Source organism: Sturnira hondurensis, unplaced genomic scaffold, assembly GCF_014824575.4.
Source record: "Sturnira hondurensis isolate 20B ecotype Veracruz unplaced genomic scaffold, ASM1482457v3 Scaffold0007036, whole genome shotgun sequence".
Taxonomy (NCBI): Eukaryota; Metazoa; Chordata; class Mammalia; order Chiroptera; family Phyllostomidae; genus Sturnira; species Sturnira hondurensis.
The window spans coordinates 6,027,751-6,048,877 of record NW_028079667.1 but is presented as its reverse complement, the minus strand read 5'-3'; the positions used below and the strand labels follow the sequence as shown (position 1 = coordinate 6,048,877).

General features: G+C 35.1%; 1 protein-coding gene across 8 annotated transcripts in view; it reads right to left on the bottom strand.

Moving 5' to 3' along the window:
* Positions 1–745: 745 nt before the first annotated feature.
* Positions 746–21,127, bottom strand: part of WAC (WW domain containing adaptor with coiled-coil) — a 91,136-nt gene continuing 70,754 nt past the window's right edge. For all 8 annotated transcript variants that reach the window (XM_037051054.1, XM_037051055.1, XM_037051050.1 and 5 more), the window contains 7 exons: positions 15,500–15,745; positions 14,034–14,156; positions 12,989–13,137; positions 7,126–7,247; positions 5,494–5,680; positions 4,134–4,261; positions 746–2,810 (listed from right to left, as the gene is read on the bottom strand). In XM_037051054.1, the coding sequence (XP_036906949.1) occupies positions 2,741–2,810; positions 4,134–4,261; positions 5,494–5,680; positions 7,126–7,247; positions 12,989–13,137; positions 14,034–14,156; positions 15,500–15,745 (1,025 nt within the window). In that variant the 3' untranslated portion in view covers positions 746–2,740. The remainder of the gene's footprint in view (positions 2,811–4,133; positions 4,262–5,493; positions 5,681–7,125; positions 7,248–12,988; positions 13,138–14,033; positions 14,157–15,499; positions 15,746–21,127) is intronic.

Here is a 21,127-nt window from a genome sequence, read left to right as displayed (position 1 = left end):
TAAAATTAGAAGGTAAAACCATTCATTTGCGCTATTAAAAGCATGATGTCTTTAAAAAGGACTGAAGCATGGAATTTTCAGTGCTAAAAATCTGAAGATACAGACCAAGTTTTAAAATTAAAAGTTAAACTAGTTACACCCCCCAAAAAATAGTAGGAAAGCTGGTTCTTCAGGGTAAAGACTTTTTCTAACAGGCCCACCTTCACAAATATATTTTATTACAATATAGTTTGAATATGTCCCTTTTAAAAACCCCTAAGGTTTCCTAGGGGCTATTCATAGTTGTATTTCAAATTATTTGAACCAAGGTGACACCAAAATGAGATATATATTCAAAGCCATGGCAATAGGCCAACTAAATAAGGAATATTCTCTGATATTATGCCTATTTTAATAAATAGTCCCCTGGTTACCTCAAGAAGGTTAGTGGCTGGACACCATGTTTGTATTAAAGTGCAATATTTAAAATAATTTACTATAGAATAAGTAATTCAAGTACTGTAAAAATAGTCTACAAAAATTTTAATTTTCTGTGTTTAAAAATTCATCAGGAAATTTCAAATTAGGCATCTTGTATAAATATGTGAGCAATTCATTTAGGGATGAAAACTTTTTAAAGCAAAAATAAGGTGACATAAATCCGTAATAAACTATTAGCAAGTCAAATTCAAATTTACCTTAAATTACAAGTTAAGTTACCAGCTGATCAGGAAACCTTTGCCTACCACATCACAAACTGCTTACGTCTTTCTGGGAAATACACAGGCCTGCATCAGTAAGGGTTCTAGCTTAACATAGCTCTTCAGAGTTTCATTTACATGCACTAATCAAGTCCAGCAAGTGTTAACAATCTCAGGTATAAACATTTCATGACGATGTAACTTATGACATTTGTTTCTTCTTACATTTTAGAAGTATGCTTAAAGTACAATAAAAAAAATCAGTCTTTTATACTGAAATTATTTTTATACTGGAGTACTTTTGTATTTTAGGAAAATCATCCATACTATCACTTACAGTTTACTTTCTAAAATTTACTGAAGAGTCTGATCGTTATATTCTATACTTTAAATATGCTTAAAGCACAAGAGTAATTTCAAAACTTCAGTATCCCAGAATGTAGTAACATTAACGTCTAACATCACAAAATAAGCCCTTGGTGCTGGCAGTTCTCTGAAAGCACTTGAATACATCTGCCTCCACAGAAAAAAATGGCTCTAAATTAGAGAAGATTTTGAAATTAAGGTTTTTCTGCATAAAGAAACCCTTGTGATTTGATATACTGGCAGTGTCATGCTAAGGCCAGATGACTAATATTTTAGCAAAGAAAAAAAAACCAAGGTAATTTTATAGTAGCAATAGTTTCTTTTTTTATTTTAATATACTTTAGGAAAACAATATACAAAGCTGAGCTTCTCCACCATTTCCAGCTAACAGCAGGAAGCTCCCATTACACAAATTTAGCGTTTTGTGATGGCTAAGAACAGCAGTCAGCACCAGACTTGAACAGTTAGCTACAACACAAACATCCTTCAAAATGAAATGTCATAATAGCAAGACAGGTAAACCAGGGTTTAACAAATGACAACCACTTGGGAAGTGACTTCATCATTCTTGTTGAATTTCATATTTCATTAAATATCTTATACACACATTTCCTGTTAATGTGCTTTAAACAAAACCTCCCTTAAGGACTTACTTCAATTAAGTATAAATATTCAACAAGAACAGTTCTGGTAAAGAATCCCCAGGCAGTTCCAATTCTAATATGCATTTTGACCAAAGGAAAAGAAAAATAACAATTTATTTGTTTTAACATGTTTATTACAACAGATACAATTCACATCTGACTAGCTTTGTTTCCTCTTTACCCTCCCACAACCATGTTCATTGGGCCATTTCCTTACATTTGCGCAATCAATGTACTTTTAGCACACGCCCAGCAGTACTTTTAGGTCCATTCTTACAGGGTGCAAATGGATTTCAATAATTTATACACACAAGTGGGTTATGCTCAATCACTGCAATTTTAAGCTACTGTACACAGGAATGAAAAGGTTATAGAAAAGTGCCATAGCAACAGTGCCTTAAGAAAGGAGAAAAAAAGAGGAGCTTTAAAAAAATGGATAAAATCAGATCAAGTATTTCAGAGGAAAATGGAACACATGGGAAATGAAAAAACATTTCTCTGCAAAACAAACGGAGAAGCACTGCTCTTGATCAGGTGCAAGTGTGGAAATAGTTGTTTCACGATATTTTGTACACTGCCCATATGGTTCAAAATTGTATCTCCTTAGACACAGATCGCCGGCGCTTGCACTGAATTTTTGAAAATGCAAGATTTCCGAATGATAAATTAAACCCCCCTCCCACATTTTTTTTCCTTAAAAAAGCTAATTTTGCAGACAGGTTTACATGTAAAAGGCTAGGTATTTAGCCACCTCAGCATTGATTAGTTTTGGATGTCTAAGCTCTGTTACACATGGCTTCCCATGGCTTCACTCTACAAAACATATTTACAATGTGAAGAATACATCTACATTAAATCTACATTTCAAGGGTTTTACAAATCAATCTTGTCTCTTTCCCCTGAATTAATCTCACAGACCCCCATCCCCTTGTCATTTCCTCTGCCCAACTCAACGGTCCAAAGTCTACTTAAATGCAGCTCAAAAATGTTAAGCTTGGGCAATAGATTTACAGTTCCTGTACTCAAAACCATGTGCAATTATTCACATTTTCACACCATGAAGGAATTCTGATTTTTTAGCTTTTCGAGTTCCTTAATTTGTTGTCTCAAAAAGAGTATCCTGAAAAAAATAAGAAAACATTAGAAATGTGTGGTCATATAAATATTAGAGGAAAAAAACTTTTAACAAAAATACCTTAAATAAAACGAGTAATTATTAGTTAAGACAAACAAATTAAAAACTGATTACAGTTAAGATAATCAGAGATGATGTACTCGTATATTACATCAGGATGACAAAAGTTAAATGTTCTCTAGCATTTTCTCAACTGATTTAAATATAAAGATGATTTAAAATGCAATGTTCACTGCATCATCATACACACGCACAAAGACAGATATTAAACATGACATAAACATGTATTGCATGTTTTCCAAACTATAATACAGTAAGTCTGGTTATGCCTGGATTTCATTACACAGGTACAAGAGACTCTTCTGAAGAACAGTTTTCACACTATAAACGTAGATTCATAAAAGGAAGCCAAGTCAAAGTTCCACAGACATATATATTTAAACAAAACAAACAGTATAATTTCCTAAAAGCTAAATCATCTGGGCAGCCAAAATGAAGTTATGTATGTTAAAACTCCACTGAGAGCAATCCTAGAGCAAAAAACAAAAACAAACAAAAAAAAAAAAACCCAACCCCAGCTGATAGTCAAAAAAATACCTCCAGGTATTTTAGTAATTGAGACATACAAAAACTCAATTTTTCCAAGTTTACCATAAATCCCAACTTTGGTATTTTACTACTTGTGGTTTCATGACAAAATTAACACTACCTTAAATGGACAGGATGTGAAACCACTTAAAGTGCATCTACATTATTTACCAGATGCTGATGCCCAACTTGACTAGATACTAGATTAAGAAAAATGGGACAGTAAGAATCTACGTGAAAATAATAAAGAAAACAATGATACACATCACTGAACTGGCTGAACTAAACTTTTCCTGTAATTTTCAAGGATCTATTGGTGATACAAGCATGATGTAAATTGTGACCTGAAATCTGAACTAAAATAAGTACCCTTGGCAATGGATAAGTCACCTCAATTGAACAGGCCCCTCGATTCAAGAGTGACCCTTTATAATTAGCTGCTAATTTTATTTTTTAAATAATATATTACTACACCTTAGTTAAAATGCAAGAAACAAAGTCTAACGAAACATTTATCATGGGTTACGAAAAATAAAAATCTAGGTGCCATTATCATTCACCAGTATTAAATTATAAAAATGCAAGTTACAGTATTACAGAACATGATACAATATACCAAAGAAACATTAAATTTCATTTTTGAAATTTAAGAGTTATCTCTTGTTCTGATTTAAGATATATAATGCTAAGAAACAAAAATTATTTCAGTGCAAAACTTACCTTTGCTCTCTCAAAGTTGCTTGAATTTCACATACCCGGACTAGAGATCTTAAATTTTTTAATTCAGTACAAATTTCTGACATGTGAACACTCCCCATGTTATGGGCTTCTTCTCGCAATCTTGATGCCTATAATTTAAAAAAGTTACATACAACATAAGACACATTTACATATAAAAAACAAAACATTCAATTTTTTAGAACTGTATACTGAGATTACAGAATAATTATTTTTCTTTAAATCCACAAAAATGCGAGTGAGTGTCTAAGGGAAAAAATAATTTTCTTTAAAAAACAACACCAGCCCTAGCTGGTATGGTTCAGTGGTAGAGTGCCAGCCTGCAAATCAAAGGGTTGCTGGTTCAATTTCCAGTCTAGGGCACATGCCTGGATTGCAGGCCACGTCCCAGGTTGGGGGTATGCAAGAGGCAACCACATGTTGTTATTTCTCTCCCTTTCTTTCTCCCTCGCTTCCCCGCTGTCTAAAAATAAATAAAACCTTAAGCAAACAAACAAACAAAACCCCTCTCATATAGTGAAAGGTGTTCATTGTAGGATTTATACCTCAGGCTTCTTGAGAAAACAGTATTGCTCATCTCAGAACAGTACAGCACTAGCACAGAACAACTGACGGTTTATCATTAATAAAAGATGCTGGGTCAGCAAAGCAAAGTTCAGGTTATGACACTGATAAAAAAAAAAAAAAGGGCCTCGCTGAATTCCTGATCATGAGATACATAACATGGCTCTGTGACTTTATGGGGGATTTCAGATTGTCAGTTATGAGATAAAAGGGAGAAGCCAATAGCAATAATTGCAATGTCCTAAGGCCGCTAATCCCAACACCGAAATGTTTGACTTCTAGTAGCTTAATCTAGTAGTAGAGTCGTAAGATTGCACTAACAGGTTCTAGAACTATCAGAATGGCTGGCTGAGTGGAAAGAAGTACACTGGCTTTGAACCACATGGCAATATTAACGAGGGGGCCTTGGTATAATCTGTTTGGTTTTAAGGATGGACCTCACTGATAAAACAGAAAAACTCATCAGCACTGGTTAGCAGTTTTAAGTTGGAGAAAATGAAGCACTTACCACAGAGCTAAATGCTGAGTATTTGATAATGGTAGCTATAATGATTATATTAAAAATATTTTATGTGAAATCCCAAAAGTAACCTCATAAATACTCTATCAGGTAAATACATAAAAAAATATTTTACAAAATAACTAGACAACCTAATCAGACAGTTGTTTTAAATATATAAATTTAGGGGACCAGGTTAGATTTTCTAAAAGCAGAACTGAAGTTATATATTTTTAGTCATCCAAAGGTAAAACATCTGCTGTGAATCGTGTAACATACCTGCTTCTCTGCGTGATCTGCAGGCCATCCTTGAACGTGTTTTATGAGATTTTCATTGAAGTGTGCTGCTAATGTAGGTGTTAATGAACATGTAGTTCGGGTAGATGAATTCTGTGGTACAACTGTTGCATTTGATGCGTTACTACCAGAAGTATGATTTGGACCAGGTGATGGACTTCTCTGGCTACTGGAAGAGAAAACACAATTGAATGTGTAGTGTATCTACAGGTAGTTTCTAGGTATTCTAGATATTGTCTGTCAATACCGTCTATTAAAGATATCCAAATGCCTAAGAAAAATGTTATTTTAACATTAACAGAATTTAAAATTCAAAGTATATTTATTTATATCATGTATTCCTCAACACACTTATGGGGGGAAACGTCTTTTTAACACTAATGTCAGAATCAAATTTAAAAGTAACAGTACTTTCCAAATTTGACAGCAGAACCTGATGACTTCATATACTACAAACTACCAAGAATGTCACTAAGAAATGGTCATATTTTAACAGTTGTAGTAGATATAAAGCACATCTGAATTGTATTTTACATACATGTAGATAAGGAGGGGAAATATATATTGCTCATTTAATATCAGAACAAAGTGCTGAATCAGAGGGTAAAATAATGAGAAGCAAAATACAGGCATTTTATTGGATAGCGATGAATGAATTTAGTGGCAAAATAAGACCAAATAAGTAACACTCTGAGACTGGTTATCTTCTTTTAAAACTACATGGTTTAGGCTAGGGATTGGGGACATGGTGGTGAAAACCAAAAATTTAATCACCCAAGTTGATTTCCTACCTGCTTCACCAGACTTGGCTCTGAATGAATTCAGTTATTTCCAAAAACTAAATCTCCCAAAGGATGAAGAGTTTTCATCACTGAGGATATTTAAAATAATACTGCAGCCTCTAAAGACAATTTAAAAGAAGAATTTCCCAAAAATGTTCTGAGCAATGGCAACATTGCTGAAGTAGACAGCTTTCCAAGGTGATTATTTTGAAAGGAACAACTCTCATTTGGATGTGTAAGTTCTGAAACGCTTGTTTAGAAAACAACAATAAAAACAACAGTTGAATTATTTTGCCACCTCATAGCAAGAAATAAAAATAGGAAAATCAATAAAATGAAAATATTTAATGTTGTATTTGTTCATTAACAAAGAAAAGTGACAACACAACAGAGCTCTATATGACAAGCAATTCTTACAGGGTAGAGCTGAAGCTAACAGGAAAGCCTGACACATACCAAATGGCGACACTGGCCGAAGTTTTAGACTGCTACGAGGAGGTTAAAAATGATGTCTCGTCTCCTACAAATAAAGTACTATAAACCATGTGCCCTCTTTGTACAAGTATTACATACTCTTAGTCCCATCAAATTTTACTAAGTACAATTCTAAAGAAGAAGCCACTTCCCTCAAAATAACCATGGCTTCACTACTAGAGACAACAATCTACTTGTTGCAGATTTGCCTCTGTAAATTTTTTAATACATAAAACTAAGGATATCCATGGATTCTTCTGAGATCAAATGTTATTATTCATACATATTTATAATATTCAAACAATGCATTATGCCACATTAAGGAAAAATGATGTCTCAACACATAACATCAACTTACTTTGAGCGCTGAAGACTTCGAGGAGAGACAGGTTCATGACCTTGTGGTTTGTCAGCAGTTACAGGCTGCTGCTGTGAGGCTGATTGTGAAACTGGTCCTTGTTTAACTACTGGAGTAGTCACCTGAAATGTCAAAAGCTGGTGAGAAAGGCTTCTATCACTTTGACAAATGGTACAGAAAGCAGGTGAAAGCAAAATTTCTAACAATAAGATTTCCCAACTATTTTTATTCTTCAGTGAGTTTTTAAGATGACAAAGAGTCGTTCTAAATTGTTTCATAATAAGATTAATATACACCCCCATCCCAATGGAGGCTTGAAACTGTATAATAGTACCAAATCCTATATATAGCAGGTTCTCAACGTCATTTTGATCGTTTCATTATAAAATTAGTAGAAACTTAACTCTTGTTCATATCACTTAACTTACAGTACAAGTGGTTTCATTATACACTGAAGTCACATAACCAATTGACAGTGTTAATTAAGCAAGGGGTTACTGTATTATTTTTTCCTATACATGAATATCTATAATAATGTTTAATTTATAAGTTAGGCATGGTAAGAGATGAACAACAACTAAAATAAAATGGAACTATTATAACAATATACTGTAATAAAAGGTCAGCGTGCTCTCTCTCTGATATAAGATGGCTACTAAGTGACTGAATGGGTACAGCTCATACAGCACGGATATACTAGACAAAGAAATGATTCAAATTCAGGGCAGGTGAAGCAACATAGTGAGAGACTTCATGGCACACAGAACGGCATACAATTTAATTTATGAATTTTTTTATTCCTGGAATTTTCCATTTAATATTTTTGAATAGCAGTTGACCACAGATAACTGAAACCACCGAAACGGGAAGGGGCACTAATTACTTAATTGTATAAAAGCATTGTCATTTAGGTGCTAAAATTCACATACCTCCCCCCTCATCTAGTTAAAGATCTTAAATACCATAAACTCTAGAGATTCAAGAAAGTTAGAATGAATATCCACAGGTCATGTAGTTAGAAGAGGGTCAAGGTTTGAAACTTGGATTTCTTTATAAAATGGCACAGGATATAAAATTACTTTCTTAGCACATCAATGTAAGAAATGAGTTCTGAATTAAGCCCACTTTCCTTCCCAACACACTATATACTACCTCTTCTGCTTTACAGTGATGTGTCACATAACCCTCTGGTCAAAGAAGGTACTACAGAGGTCCCACAAGATTATAATAGAGCCGAACAATTCCTAATTTGTACTGCCATCTTAGGCCCTGGCTGACGCACTGGCCATCTTAAAGTCATAGAATAATGCCTTACATAAATATTTATCATTGTTACAACTGCCTACAATATTTCGTATTACAACATGCTGTACTGGTTTTGTAGCTTAGGAGCTGTAGTGGAAAAGAACCTGTCACTCCAAAATATGCCTATTTGGCATGAGCCTTATTTTAGACTAATTTTAAGAAACAGAAGACACGGGAGAAGGTCTAAAAACCAAGCAGAAGTTACAGTTTATAACTTTCAGTTGAGATGGCTGTGCAGGCAGACATGGCTCATCTCTTTGCACAACCACATCAAAATTACAACTAAAATACAGAACCACCATCACTGAGAACTGTCAGAAATCGAGGTAAATGGAAGTTTGACAACTGCAGAATTAAAGAAACCACATGCATCCAGATAGAGAGGAGGAGGGCAGACACAGAATGAGCTGGTCCTTCACCCGTATGTGGTGGTGAAAAATTGGGGAGGGACACCTTGCAAGGAGTCCCAGCCCCACACCAGGACCCCCACTACAGAGGTCAAGTGCCAGGAACCTAAGTCTGCACAACTTCTGGCTGCAAAAACCAGCAGGGATAGAGAGTCAGTGGAAGAAACTGCTGGAGCCCCAAGCAGCTCCTCTTGAGGAACATACACATGGGCTCACCTACTCAGACTCACTCCCTCTGGACTCTGGCACCAGGTGGCAGCTTGAGGGGTATCAATGGCACGCAGGGGGGAGACTGACATGTCTGGCATGAAGGTGAGTAGAGGCCATTGTCCTTATTCTAAACACTCCCCCCACAGAGCCCACAAACTGGTGCAATATCTGAGACTCCATTAAACTGGCTAACCCTGTTTGACCCGCCTTGGAGATCCTCAGACTCTGCCCCACACAACTTACAGGCCCACCCAAACTGCTTTTCCATATGAATGTTTGGTCTTGGCTCATGCTTCACAAATTCCTTAATCCTCTCAAACAAGCAACAGCTGGCCTCAGTGAACCCCATGCCTGGCCTTAGCAGCAACCATCCTAGATTTACAGCATGGCTTTATTTGGGAATCTCCAAGCCCAGCACATGAGCAGCCATCTCAGATTGCTTTATAATTCTGGCAGGGTGGCCCCAGGCAAAATACAGGTTGGGGTTCACCTTGGCCTGCACCACCTGGGAAACCAAGGGGCCAGCACACTCAGTGGACTGCTACAGACCAGGTCAGGGTATCACCACCATGCTCCTGCACAGCTGATCCTTGGGGGCGGGGGGCGCGGCGCGTGGCGGTCAGTGGTCAGTGGTCATAGCCAATGCTTGCAACTGACAGACCTGAGTAAACCCCTCCCACTAATCTGCCAACAGCAATCAAGCATCAACTACAAGAGGACGGTGTACTCAGCCCACATGAAGGGCACACGTCAAATACCTAGTATAGGGGAGAAGGGAGGTTGTGCCACTGGACCTTACAGGACACCTACCCCATTAGGCCACGTGACCAAGATCAAAGTCAAAGCAGTGCCACACAAACAAATACAGGGAGACTGCCAAAATGAGAAGACAAAGAAACATGGCCCAATGAAAGAACAGATCAAAACTCCAGAAAAAGGCCTAAATGAAATGGAGATAAGGAATCTATCAGATGCAGCATTCAAAACACTGGTAATAAGGATGCTCAAGGAACTTAGTGAGGACCTCAACTACACAACAAGATATAGTCAGAAATGGAGGATACACTAACTGAAATGAAGAACTATTTACAAAGGGAAACAGCAGTGGAATGGATGAAGCTGAGAATCAAATCAATGATTTGGAACATAAGGAAGCAAAAAACAACCAACCAAAACACCAAGAAGAAAAAAGAATCCATATAAAAAAAAATGAGGATAGTGTAAAGGAGCCTCTGGGACAACCTCAAGAGGTCCAACATACGACGCATCACAGGTGTGCCAGAAGGAGAGAAAGAGCGAGAAATTGGAAGTCTATTTGAAAAATTAATGAAAGAATACTCTTCTAATTTGGTGAAGGAATTATACATGCAATTCCAGGAAGCACAGAGTCTCCCAAACAAGATGGATGCAAAGAGGCCCATGCCAGGACAATCATATTAAAATGTCAAAGCTTTAAAGATAAAGAGAGAATCTTAAAAGCATCAAGAGAAAAAGAAGGGAGTTACCTACAGAGGAGCTCCAATAAGGCTGTTAGTCAATTTCTCAAAAGAAACTTTGCAGGCTAGAAAGGACTGGCAAAAATTCTCAAAGTTATGAAAAGTAGGGACCTACAGCCAAGACTGCTCTACCCAGCAAAGCTATCATTTAGAATTGAAGAGCTTCCCAGACAAGAATACACTAAAGGAGTTCATCATCACCAAACCACTATTATACAAAATGTTAAACAGGCTTACTTAAGAAAAAGAAGGTAAAACTATGAAGAATGGCAAAAAATATAAATTTATCAACAACTGAATCTAAAAAACAAACTAATTAAACAAGAACAGAGTTATGATTTGTAAAACACATACTTGCATTTGCAAGGCTGTCACCTTCACTGTACCAGAAAAAGAGGATGACCATAGCTACAGAAACTTATCAGTGCAAAAGACAGTAAGTTAAATCTACATAATCTTACCCTTTTACTGCGGTTTTTCCTGGTAACCTCCCATTACTGACTCCCCTCATTTCCAGCATCTCATGACTATACTACTACTTCTACATCAATAACAAATATTACATCATATACATACAGTTGGCTTAAATTTCAAACACAAATGGAGACAAATTATAGATTGGTCTATCAGAGAATAAGCTACAGCCCATACAAAATTCAACTTTAGTGTTCATCAAAAAGATGTTATCCTAAATGGACACACTGAGAGGTCCACTGTTGCAAGTGGAGACACATATATTATTCATATTCGGATGTCACAAAGAAACAAGCAGTTTTTAAAATATAAGTCACATCCTCTGGCAGTTTATTTTTTTAATGATTAATATTCTCCCAAACAAATCTGAATGGCCCTGTTACTTCCAAATATAAAAGAACTTGTTCTTTTATAATGTTCACTTATTTTTGTTCAGTGGATAGAATGCCCACTATTTTTTAAAAAACTTGAAAAAGTTTTTGGATGCAAAAACTGACAGCAACAGGGGAGTGGGAGGAGGGGAGTGGGGGAGTGGGGGAGAAGGTATAGAGAATAAGTAGCACAGACGATGGGGAGAAAATAGACAGGGGGAGGGCAAGAGTAGTGTGGGAAATGTAGAAGCTGAAGAACTTATGACACATGGACATGAACTAAAGCGGGGGGAATGGGGGGGTGCAGGGCAGAGGGTATTACATCAAAAAGTTTTCTGGATGTAAAAAAAGGGATTTGAAATCCTAATTTTGATAACTGACTATAAAACTAATACTACCACTTATTTCAATTTTAGTCATCACTTGCTGTACACTCATCTCCATTTCTGTGGCTCTGCTCCTGATCTAGCTGTCCGCTTAGTTTGCTTTTGTTTTAGGTGTGGCTGTTAATAACTGAGTTTGCTGTCCTTTCACTGTTCATGTTTTTTATCTTCTTTTTCTTAGAGAACTTCCTTTAATATTTCATATAATTAAGGGCTTGGCAATTTTCTAACTGCTCTAAATAGTCATGAATAGCCATCCATGAAACATTTTGCTTAGTACTCAGAAAGTTCTGTATTCAGAAAGACCTGGGTCTCAAATTCTGATTCTACCACAAAAACTAGATTTAACTAAAGGCTTAATTTTCTTAACTGTTAATTCAGGCAAACAGTTGACTCTTGTGATGTGAAAGTTAAATACAATACATACAAAACTGTTAGCAAAGAAACTGACTCATGACTAGAATGAAAAGTATGGGGAAAAACATGGAAAACATGTTTTCTCATATCTTCTCAAGTTTGAAAATTCTACAAATATTAAGACTCAATTAGTGTGCCCTTCTTTATCTTGCTCTCCATGTCATTTTGTTCAACATTGTTTCATTATAAAATTAACTCTCATTTTTCATCTCAATTAGCCTACAATATAAGTGGTTTCATTATATGTTGTTTTGCTTCAAGTCATAGGAACCAATCAATGGTGCTAAGCGAAGAGTTAGTTTCTGTATACACTCTTTTTTCCTAATACATAATATCTATTAAAAAGTTTAACTTATAAATTAGGTATGGTAAGAGATTAACAACTAATAATAAAATAGAACAATTATAACAATATACTGTAACAAAGTTATGTCATTGTACTTTCTCTCTGGTAACCGAGATGGCTGTTAAGTGATGAAATAGGCAGGTAGCTTATATATCATGGACATACGGGACAGGGAAATAATTCAAGTCCAGGGTGGGATGAGCAAGACAGTGCAAGATATCCTCATAGCAACAAAGAGAAGAATCAGTGCATAAAAGTAGCACAGATACAAGTCCCTCCTCTATCCTACAATTAATTTGAGAGATTCTAACCTGCACCTATTCACACTTACATGTCCCCTTCACTTCAACACTTTATTCTCACAAGGCTTTTTCTATAATACAGACTTTAAAACATTAAACTTTTTTTTAAAGCAAGTGGTTTATTTTCTGAATTTCCCTCAAAGACAACATACCTTTGGTTGTGATGAAACAGGAGGAGTACTAATCAAAGGTTTGATAGGGACTGTGTTAGTCTGAGGTGTGCTTATTCTCGGAGACACATAGGATCTTGGGGATGATGCATCAGATGTTAAAGACATTGGAGACTGATTAGATGGCTGGGCTGCAAAAAAAATGTAGAAGTTAATTACAAATAAATAAAAAACTTCTGTAATATATGTAGAGGAGATCTTTTTGCATCTCCCCATGCACATCCCCTCCCCTCAAGGAAATACTTATCTGAAAAGTGAGAATGTGGGATACTCACTAGGGCCATGTTGACTGAAAAAGCTGTGTTACAGATATGCACACACCCCGTGTGGCCTCTCTCTAGGCTAGAGCAGGAAGGGAAGCCTGAACCTATTCTCATATGGAAGGTATCCTCACCACCCGTATTTCTTCTACATTCATACCCAGTTTCCCCCTTAGTCTCCTGCCTCATGAGGCTGACTAGAGAGTTGTCAAAGACTTTCACTATTACACTTCAACATTACACCAGTTATTCCTGCTCAATTTGCCAGCTTCCTAAATTGGGGCTTTCACTTTTCTCTTATTCCTGTACATTATCTCTTTCCACTGAATACTTTCACAGGGAAGAGGGATAGCTATTTCAAGGCAGAACTTGAGCATTTCTGTATCCATATCCTCTAGTCAAAAACCATCTAACATGAATCTGAGCCATGAGTCAATTCTTAAAATATACTCAATGGTTCACAAAGATTGAGGACATATCATAATTTACTTTGAGCTCTGGAGCAAAGTATCTCATCAACAACTTATATTCAGCATGAAAAATTTACTATATTACAGATTTGATGGCATATTATAAGATGTCAAAGCTTGCTTCACCTAAAAAGAAAAAGCAAGTAAAAATACTACTGTATGAGTAGGGGTAAAAAAAAAAAAATCAAGCACAAAATAAAGCCATTACTGTGGCAAATCAGCTCAAAGACTAAAAAAAATTGCCAATAACCCCTGAAATCAACATACAACGCTAAAGATATCTAAGAATATGAATACCTTGTGTAGAGAGCTGAGCAGCTTGAGAAATCAAAGAGGTTATGTTGAAAGCTGATGGTCCAGCAGTAAGAAACTTATGAATTATAGATTGCAATGAAGCTTGTGTCACAGCTGCTGTAAGAACTAAAAACACATATTATTTTAAATTCAAATAAAACACAGACATATGTGGCATTAGTAACAACTTGAAAATTCAAAAGAATCCCCCTAAAACTGGAGTGTTTCGAACTAGAACTCTCAAAATAAGTCTAGAAAACTGGGATAGTATAATGGGTTTAGAGATGTGAAATGATCTAAATGAGGCAGAGGACAAGAAATTTAATGGATTTTAATAAAGGAAAAGAGTAGAGTTTTCTTTACACTAAAATTCGGGTGTTCCATTTAAGAAAACAACTCTATAAGACTTTTAAAGAACAGTAGAATTTTAGAGTATTCACTGAAACTTCTGATTATTCCACAAACCCATCCATTTATATGTAAACTACTCAGTACACTACTTAGAATTAACTGGATAAACAGTAGCTATTGAATGAGACTGTTTCTCTCCTCCCCAGACAAGCTGACCACTCAAACCCTATGTCAACACCCCACACCAACTATCTTTTAAAACCAGAGAATTAAACAAAAAGAGAGAATGGCATGGTCACCTTAGGGGAAAAGAAAGAAAAAAAAACTCCACAAAAACCCCAAACAACAACAACAACAACAACAAAAAAAACAACAGAAAAGTTGAAGGCAATGAGAACACAAGACTAATGATCAACTAGTATCATAGTTACAGTTTTAAGATAAAAGGAAAACTTAACCACTTAACACTACTGTTAAATGTATTATGTAACACTGTAAAGAAAAATATCTTGCAATGTTTTTAGGGCTTAATGTTTGAATCTGATGGTTTACAAATTAAAGCTGCATGTACTTTTATTCAGACTTCTTTGAGATCACTGCCTAAAAACTTTAGCCCACTAAAAAACAAAGTTGGAATTAGTAATGCAATTAACTAGGAAAAAGAGCAAAATGTTATCCATTACTTCCTTTCTCAAATTTTTTCATAAAAAGGAATTACCTGAATTCCTACTTTTTAAATAATTAGTGTATTTACAATCCAAATCATTAATGTACAGGAAGTTAAAAAACAACAACAAAGAAATCAAGTGTTTTTGTATCAATTTTAGCAAATGCTCTTTATTTTGTTTTTTACTTAAAAAAAATTACCATGCACATTAAATAGAAAAAACAGCTACTAGGTAGGTGGCCAGTCTTGAAAAATACATAGAAAATCCAACTGCAAACTCAAGTACAATACCAAAGGCATTCAACTACAGCAGATATAAATTCCAGAAAATGAAGTGCAAATGTGAACTTCAAAATAAAACAAAGACCACTCCTAAAATGAAGATTTTACAAATAACCTAATTTTACACAATGCAAGTAGGTTTTTAAAAATTATTAGTATAAAAATTTACCTTCATTTATTTTGGATATGTCCACATTAGAATTATTAAGTTGCAGTGTAGCTTGCAAAGCAGGAAGCAACTGTCTAAGAAGATTTGGATCCTGAAGTAATGGAGGTATTGGTGACTGCGGAACGGGAGAAACAGGGATCGCTGAAGCAGATGTTGGAGGTGCAGACGTGGGATTCAGTCCAGAGGAAGAAGACGTGGAAGGAGTTGTGCAAGAATGTGATACAGATTTCTCTCCTGATGCAGATTCTAAATAAACAGGAGATAATAAAGCTAAAAAATTACTTGAACTGAGGAAATTGAAACCAAAATCAAACAAATAACTTTCACTGTTTCAGGCACTCAACTCAAGTAATGTCATTTAATCTTTACAAGTTAGCACATCTTTACAAGAGGCTCCGTGAATATGACTGATTAGAATAATGAGGTAGGCATTTTTATGTCTCAATTTCGCTGGTGAGAAAGCTGAAAGATTACACAGCTTGAAGTCACAAAACCTAGTAAAGCAGTGATTCAACCAAAACTCATATGCCTAATTCTAAAAGTACCATACTATTTATTAGTAATGCTGTTTCAAACACACTTGTGTATTAACTACATATTCAAGTAAGCTTTCATTAGGATAAAGGAACAACATAATTCTTCAGCACTTAATGTTGTACACCTGTTAAAATAACAAGGTGAAAATATTTATGACCACAATAACAGCTTACCTAAATATAATAATGTCCTTACTACAAATCAGTATAGGTGTCATGGTGAGCAACCCCAGAATGGGCTAAGGACATGATAAAAAACACAACAAGTGGAGTACCTTGCCATATAGGAAAAAATTACATTCAAAACACAATCAAATTAAGGTAAAATTTAAACTTTGTATATATATGTAAGTCTTTAGAACCAGTAGAGGAAAATATAGTAAGATCTTTTTTGTCATTAGGATGCAGACATTTAGAAGAGGCAAACAATTACATCAAACACACTGGTAACCAAAATATTTTAAGGAATTCCTATAAATCATAAAAGACAAACTACAAAATAGAAAAATAAACAAAAGACATTTCAGAGCAGAAACCTGAATGGCTTAAAAAACTACAAGACCCTCAACTTCACTGATAATCAGGAAAATGCAAATGAAAAGCAACAGGGTGTCCTTTTACATTCACCAGACTGACAAAATTGGAAAGTAATAAATAGGCACTATCTAGAAAAACTGAGCTGCACACACTTCATGACCCAGTAACTCTTCTTAAATAAACTCTGAAGTAAATTAAACCAGGAGATTCAACAATTTTTTTCAGATTATTATAGTTGTTTTATTTTAGCACAAAACTAGAAACAAGCAGAAGTCTACTAGCAGGAAAATAAATCACAAACTGGTATTTTTGTACCATGGAATTTTACTAACACAGTGACCATCATTGGAGAAAATGAGCTTTAAAAACAGAGAGCTTATTATAGATAACATTAAGACTGGACTACTCAGAATGTTCATACATATTCTCTTACATGTTGGTCTAGAGACAAAATACCACAATTTGTACTTTCACTGCCTGCCTGCTGCCACCACTGGTGGCATGCATGCTCCCAGGAGGGGGCCTGTCCTGTCCCAGTGGCCTCCGCCTACCACCACAAGGTCCCACACCTGGTTGAAGCTGATGTCTGACACGTGAAGGAACACATCTATGGCCAAGTGGGAATGACTCCCTCACAAATTGGTGTGATCCTGAGTCACGTGGTGTCACACGAGTATGTTTTGACAATGCAATCTTGAGAATTCTTAAGTCAAAAGGACTTGGCACCTGATCTTCCTGAGGATCTCTACCCATTTAATTAAGAACGCTGTTGCTGTCTGAAAGCATCTTGAGAGGAAGAGAAAGGATAAGGATACCAAATTATGTCTGATTCTGACCGAGATCCATACTCACTGGTTGACTTGATATTACAAGACCAAAAACGAGTCCTCCCCCACTTGGAAAAGGATTCATCCACAGCCTCTGCCCTGGTTGCATAAAATGCTTACATACTCAAGCAACAAAATCATTCTTTAACTACGAAAAAACCTGCTAAAACATCTTTCATCTCCCATACATATAAATTTCTTGAAGATTTTAAGCTCATATGTTTAACTGATTTAAGACTGCTATTATGATGTACATTTCAGACACACTGCATTTGAATATTACACTAGTAATATTACCTAGTAACTGTAAATGTTCATTTCCAATTTTCACTGAATTCATTAATCCCCATGCCCCCAGAAAAGCTAGGTATTGCTGTCGAGCTTACTGAATATGGACTGCTCTATCAATCTTTTTATGGCACCGCTGTAATTGTCAAAAGAACTAGAGGGTAATACTTTTAAAATGCAGACCTCAGGATGTACTGATCAATTATGATCAAGTCAGAAGGCCTAAGACATTTTAAAATTTTTTAAGGCAAACATTTTAAGGTCTATACGTCTAGCAGACTGCGTATGATTTTAATTTTGCTGTTTTAGATTTATACAGGGGTTAGCAAAAGAAGATTTACAGATATAGGAATGTAAAACAGTTTATTCTTGTATTATTAATTAATTATTGTATTATTTTCCATAGGAAAAACTGTAAACCTACTTTTGCCAATGCCTGTAGAGAAGTATAAGATAAAAATTTGAATAAAATTTTCCTTTTCAAAACCAACGGTCAATTATTACAGTTTATGGGACAATTATAGACCATAGTAGTTGTTTTCTCCAAATCATATCTTTTAAGATTCAGTTTAGGAAATACAGCTTAGGGGCATCTTGATTAATGTTTAGAAAAAAGTTCTGTATTTTTACTTCCTGCACAAACTTCCTTTACTGCCTGCATGAATTAGTAATCACATTCCACTGAAATGATCCTTACTCATTTGTTACTTTTACTGTGGTTTTCTTCTGCTTTTAATGTCAGGAGTTGAAGAAGGTGTGAGTTGTTTTCAAATTTGTCTGGGTGCTGCTAAATCTATCCACAGATTTGAAAAATTAACACAGGCTTGGAAATTCTTCAGTGCTGTCCTCAATCCAAGTAAAGAAAATAAAAAACTAATGTATATCACACCATAAAAAAGAATAAACAAAAACTAAACACCCTTAACTTCTAACTTTAATGTTTATTTACCCTGAGGATATATATCTTTTACAGTTTTATGAAACCAGTTGGTATTACTTAATACTCATGGGGCCCGCAAGCAAGTGACATCCCTAAAGGCAAGAATGTCTCAATTAAATAGTTTTATTCTGAATATCAACACAGTTCTTCTCAGGATCACCTGCAAAATTAAAAAAGAAAATGATACCAGTGCTCCACCTCAGATATAATGAAATTGGTGAGGCCCAAGTGTATGTTAAACTTGTAAACGTTCTATGGGTGATTCTAGCACTCCTTGCTGGTTATGAAAAATAAACGGCAATAAAAAAGATTAGAGAACTTCCAAGGTTAACTTTAAAAACAAACGGAAACTAAACCAAAACAAAAAAACATAGCACAAACTTGGAGAACTGAGTGTAGAAAGGGTTAAAATCAAAGACAGGAAAGTTACACCAATTTTCTGAGCAGGTCCTCAGCATGCCAATTTCACACTATTTTAAAAATAGCACTATTGAACCCCATACAAATGCCCTTCCAAAGCATGTTACATGTTAAACATTTTAAATATTATCTGCCTCAACCTGTAAGTATGACCAAGAGTAACTTACTGGGTTTTATAATTAATACAGATTTAAAAAGCTACCCTGAAAGGTAGCCTCAGTTTTATCATTAAAATATAAAAGAAAGGTATTGGTTGTGTGCCCTTGTTTCTACTCAGTGTGTTCTAGCACAGACCTATTGTATCACCCAGCATCTTCTACTACATAGTCTAGCACCTATTAGAACATCAAGTTCTTCAGAAGATGAATTTTGTTCTATCTCCGTAGCCCTGGCAGAAAATGGGGTTTGGTTTCCAGGTAGCATTGACATGTATTTGATTATATACATCAACGTGTACTTGGATGCTCTGAATCTGCAATAAACATAGGGCTGGGTGCACATATATGTGTGCTCTGTGTCTAAAACATAAGATAATGGGGAGAAAAGCCTAAGGTTACCATAAATAACCAACAAGCAGAGAAGAGGTCACTTTATGCTACTTTCATAAAGCTGAGTTAACACTATAGTCTTAAGAGACTACTTTAATTTAGACTTAAATAATCTTATAAAATATAAAGTACACAATCACTTTATTATACACAAAGACAATAAAACTTTTCAGAACAAGTAAACAATCAATGAATGTTTTTCTACACATTTAATTTTAACTAACATTTTTATTTTTCTAAAACTTTTATATCTAGAATCTAATCTTTTAGGGTAAAGCTAGTATTTAATAACATGTTTATGCAGATTTGTGTCGAACTAAACAAAGAAAAAAATTTGGATATTTGGAAATAGTTACCTTAAGACAAAAAACAAATTGACATACGAGTCAACAGACTCTTCTTCTTTTTCAGAGTATTAGCCTTTTAGTCACTCCTTAAATATAAACTCTGCCAAACATTCAAGGAACCTGGATTACTTTAAATATATGTTTCAGTCTTTGGCAATAGGATTGCACCTAGTTTTAGCTCTAGCAATTTGTGTGTGTATGCCTACGATACCTTTAAGGATAATGATCTCTTCCCAAATCTATTTTAAATTTAAATGAACTAAGTCACTTTGCCACCTAATTATTTCTATGACTTGTAGATCTCTAATCAATTCTTCAGTATGAGCCAAGTATGCTATCCTTTGCCTTTTAATTTAAATTGTGTATACTTGCTTTGATAAAACCTTTCTCTCTCCCTTTATGCTTGTAACTAAATATTGTTCATTTTTTACCAGTAGGGGAAGTAACCCAACAAAGACTACACCTTCCCAAAGAAACAATGACACTATAATCTAACTTTTTAAGGTTTGAAGTAGTATCATTTGTTTTAAATTATAGGCACTCCTTCAAAATACCCAAGAGTATAAACAAACCAAAGTCAAAACTCATTTCTGACCTACATTTTTCAGTTATGCCAAGTAACTTTGAGATTTACAACTAGATCTAAAAAGATACTGCACAAAAATAGTAAAATGCACCAATCACACCTCTGATTATTAATTTCCTATGATGTTCTGACAGCTGTTTTAACAATACTCAACACGACGTGTGAACCACAGTCAAACTACTAGTGCAACAAGGCGGGCTGTATTTTCTACTGCACTTTCTACACAATGTTAACACAGAAGAGTACAATATGGGGAAGTTATAAAACAAAACAAAGTCTATTACTGGAAAAAACATAAGATGGCTAGGTTTCAACATTTGTTATAATCTGTGGCTTTCATTTTAATTTTATAAATCATGAGTATTTTATTCTAGACATATCTGTCCACAATATTTTCTATGTTATAAATGTACATAAATATAGTGTTGATATCTTATAAAGATACTATATTTTTACAACTTGATTTTTTCATTCAAGAGAAAAATCTTTTTTGCTAATACAAAGGATGAACATATTTTAAAACTTTTAACAGATGTTGCTGTACTAAAGTGACCTTTGCAACAGCCAACTTACATAGCAGTTGTGTTTCTCACACTGAA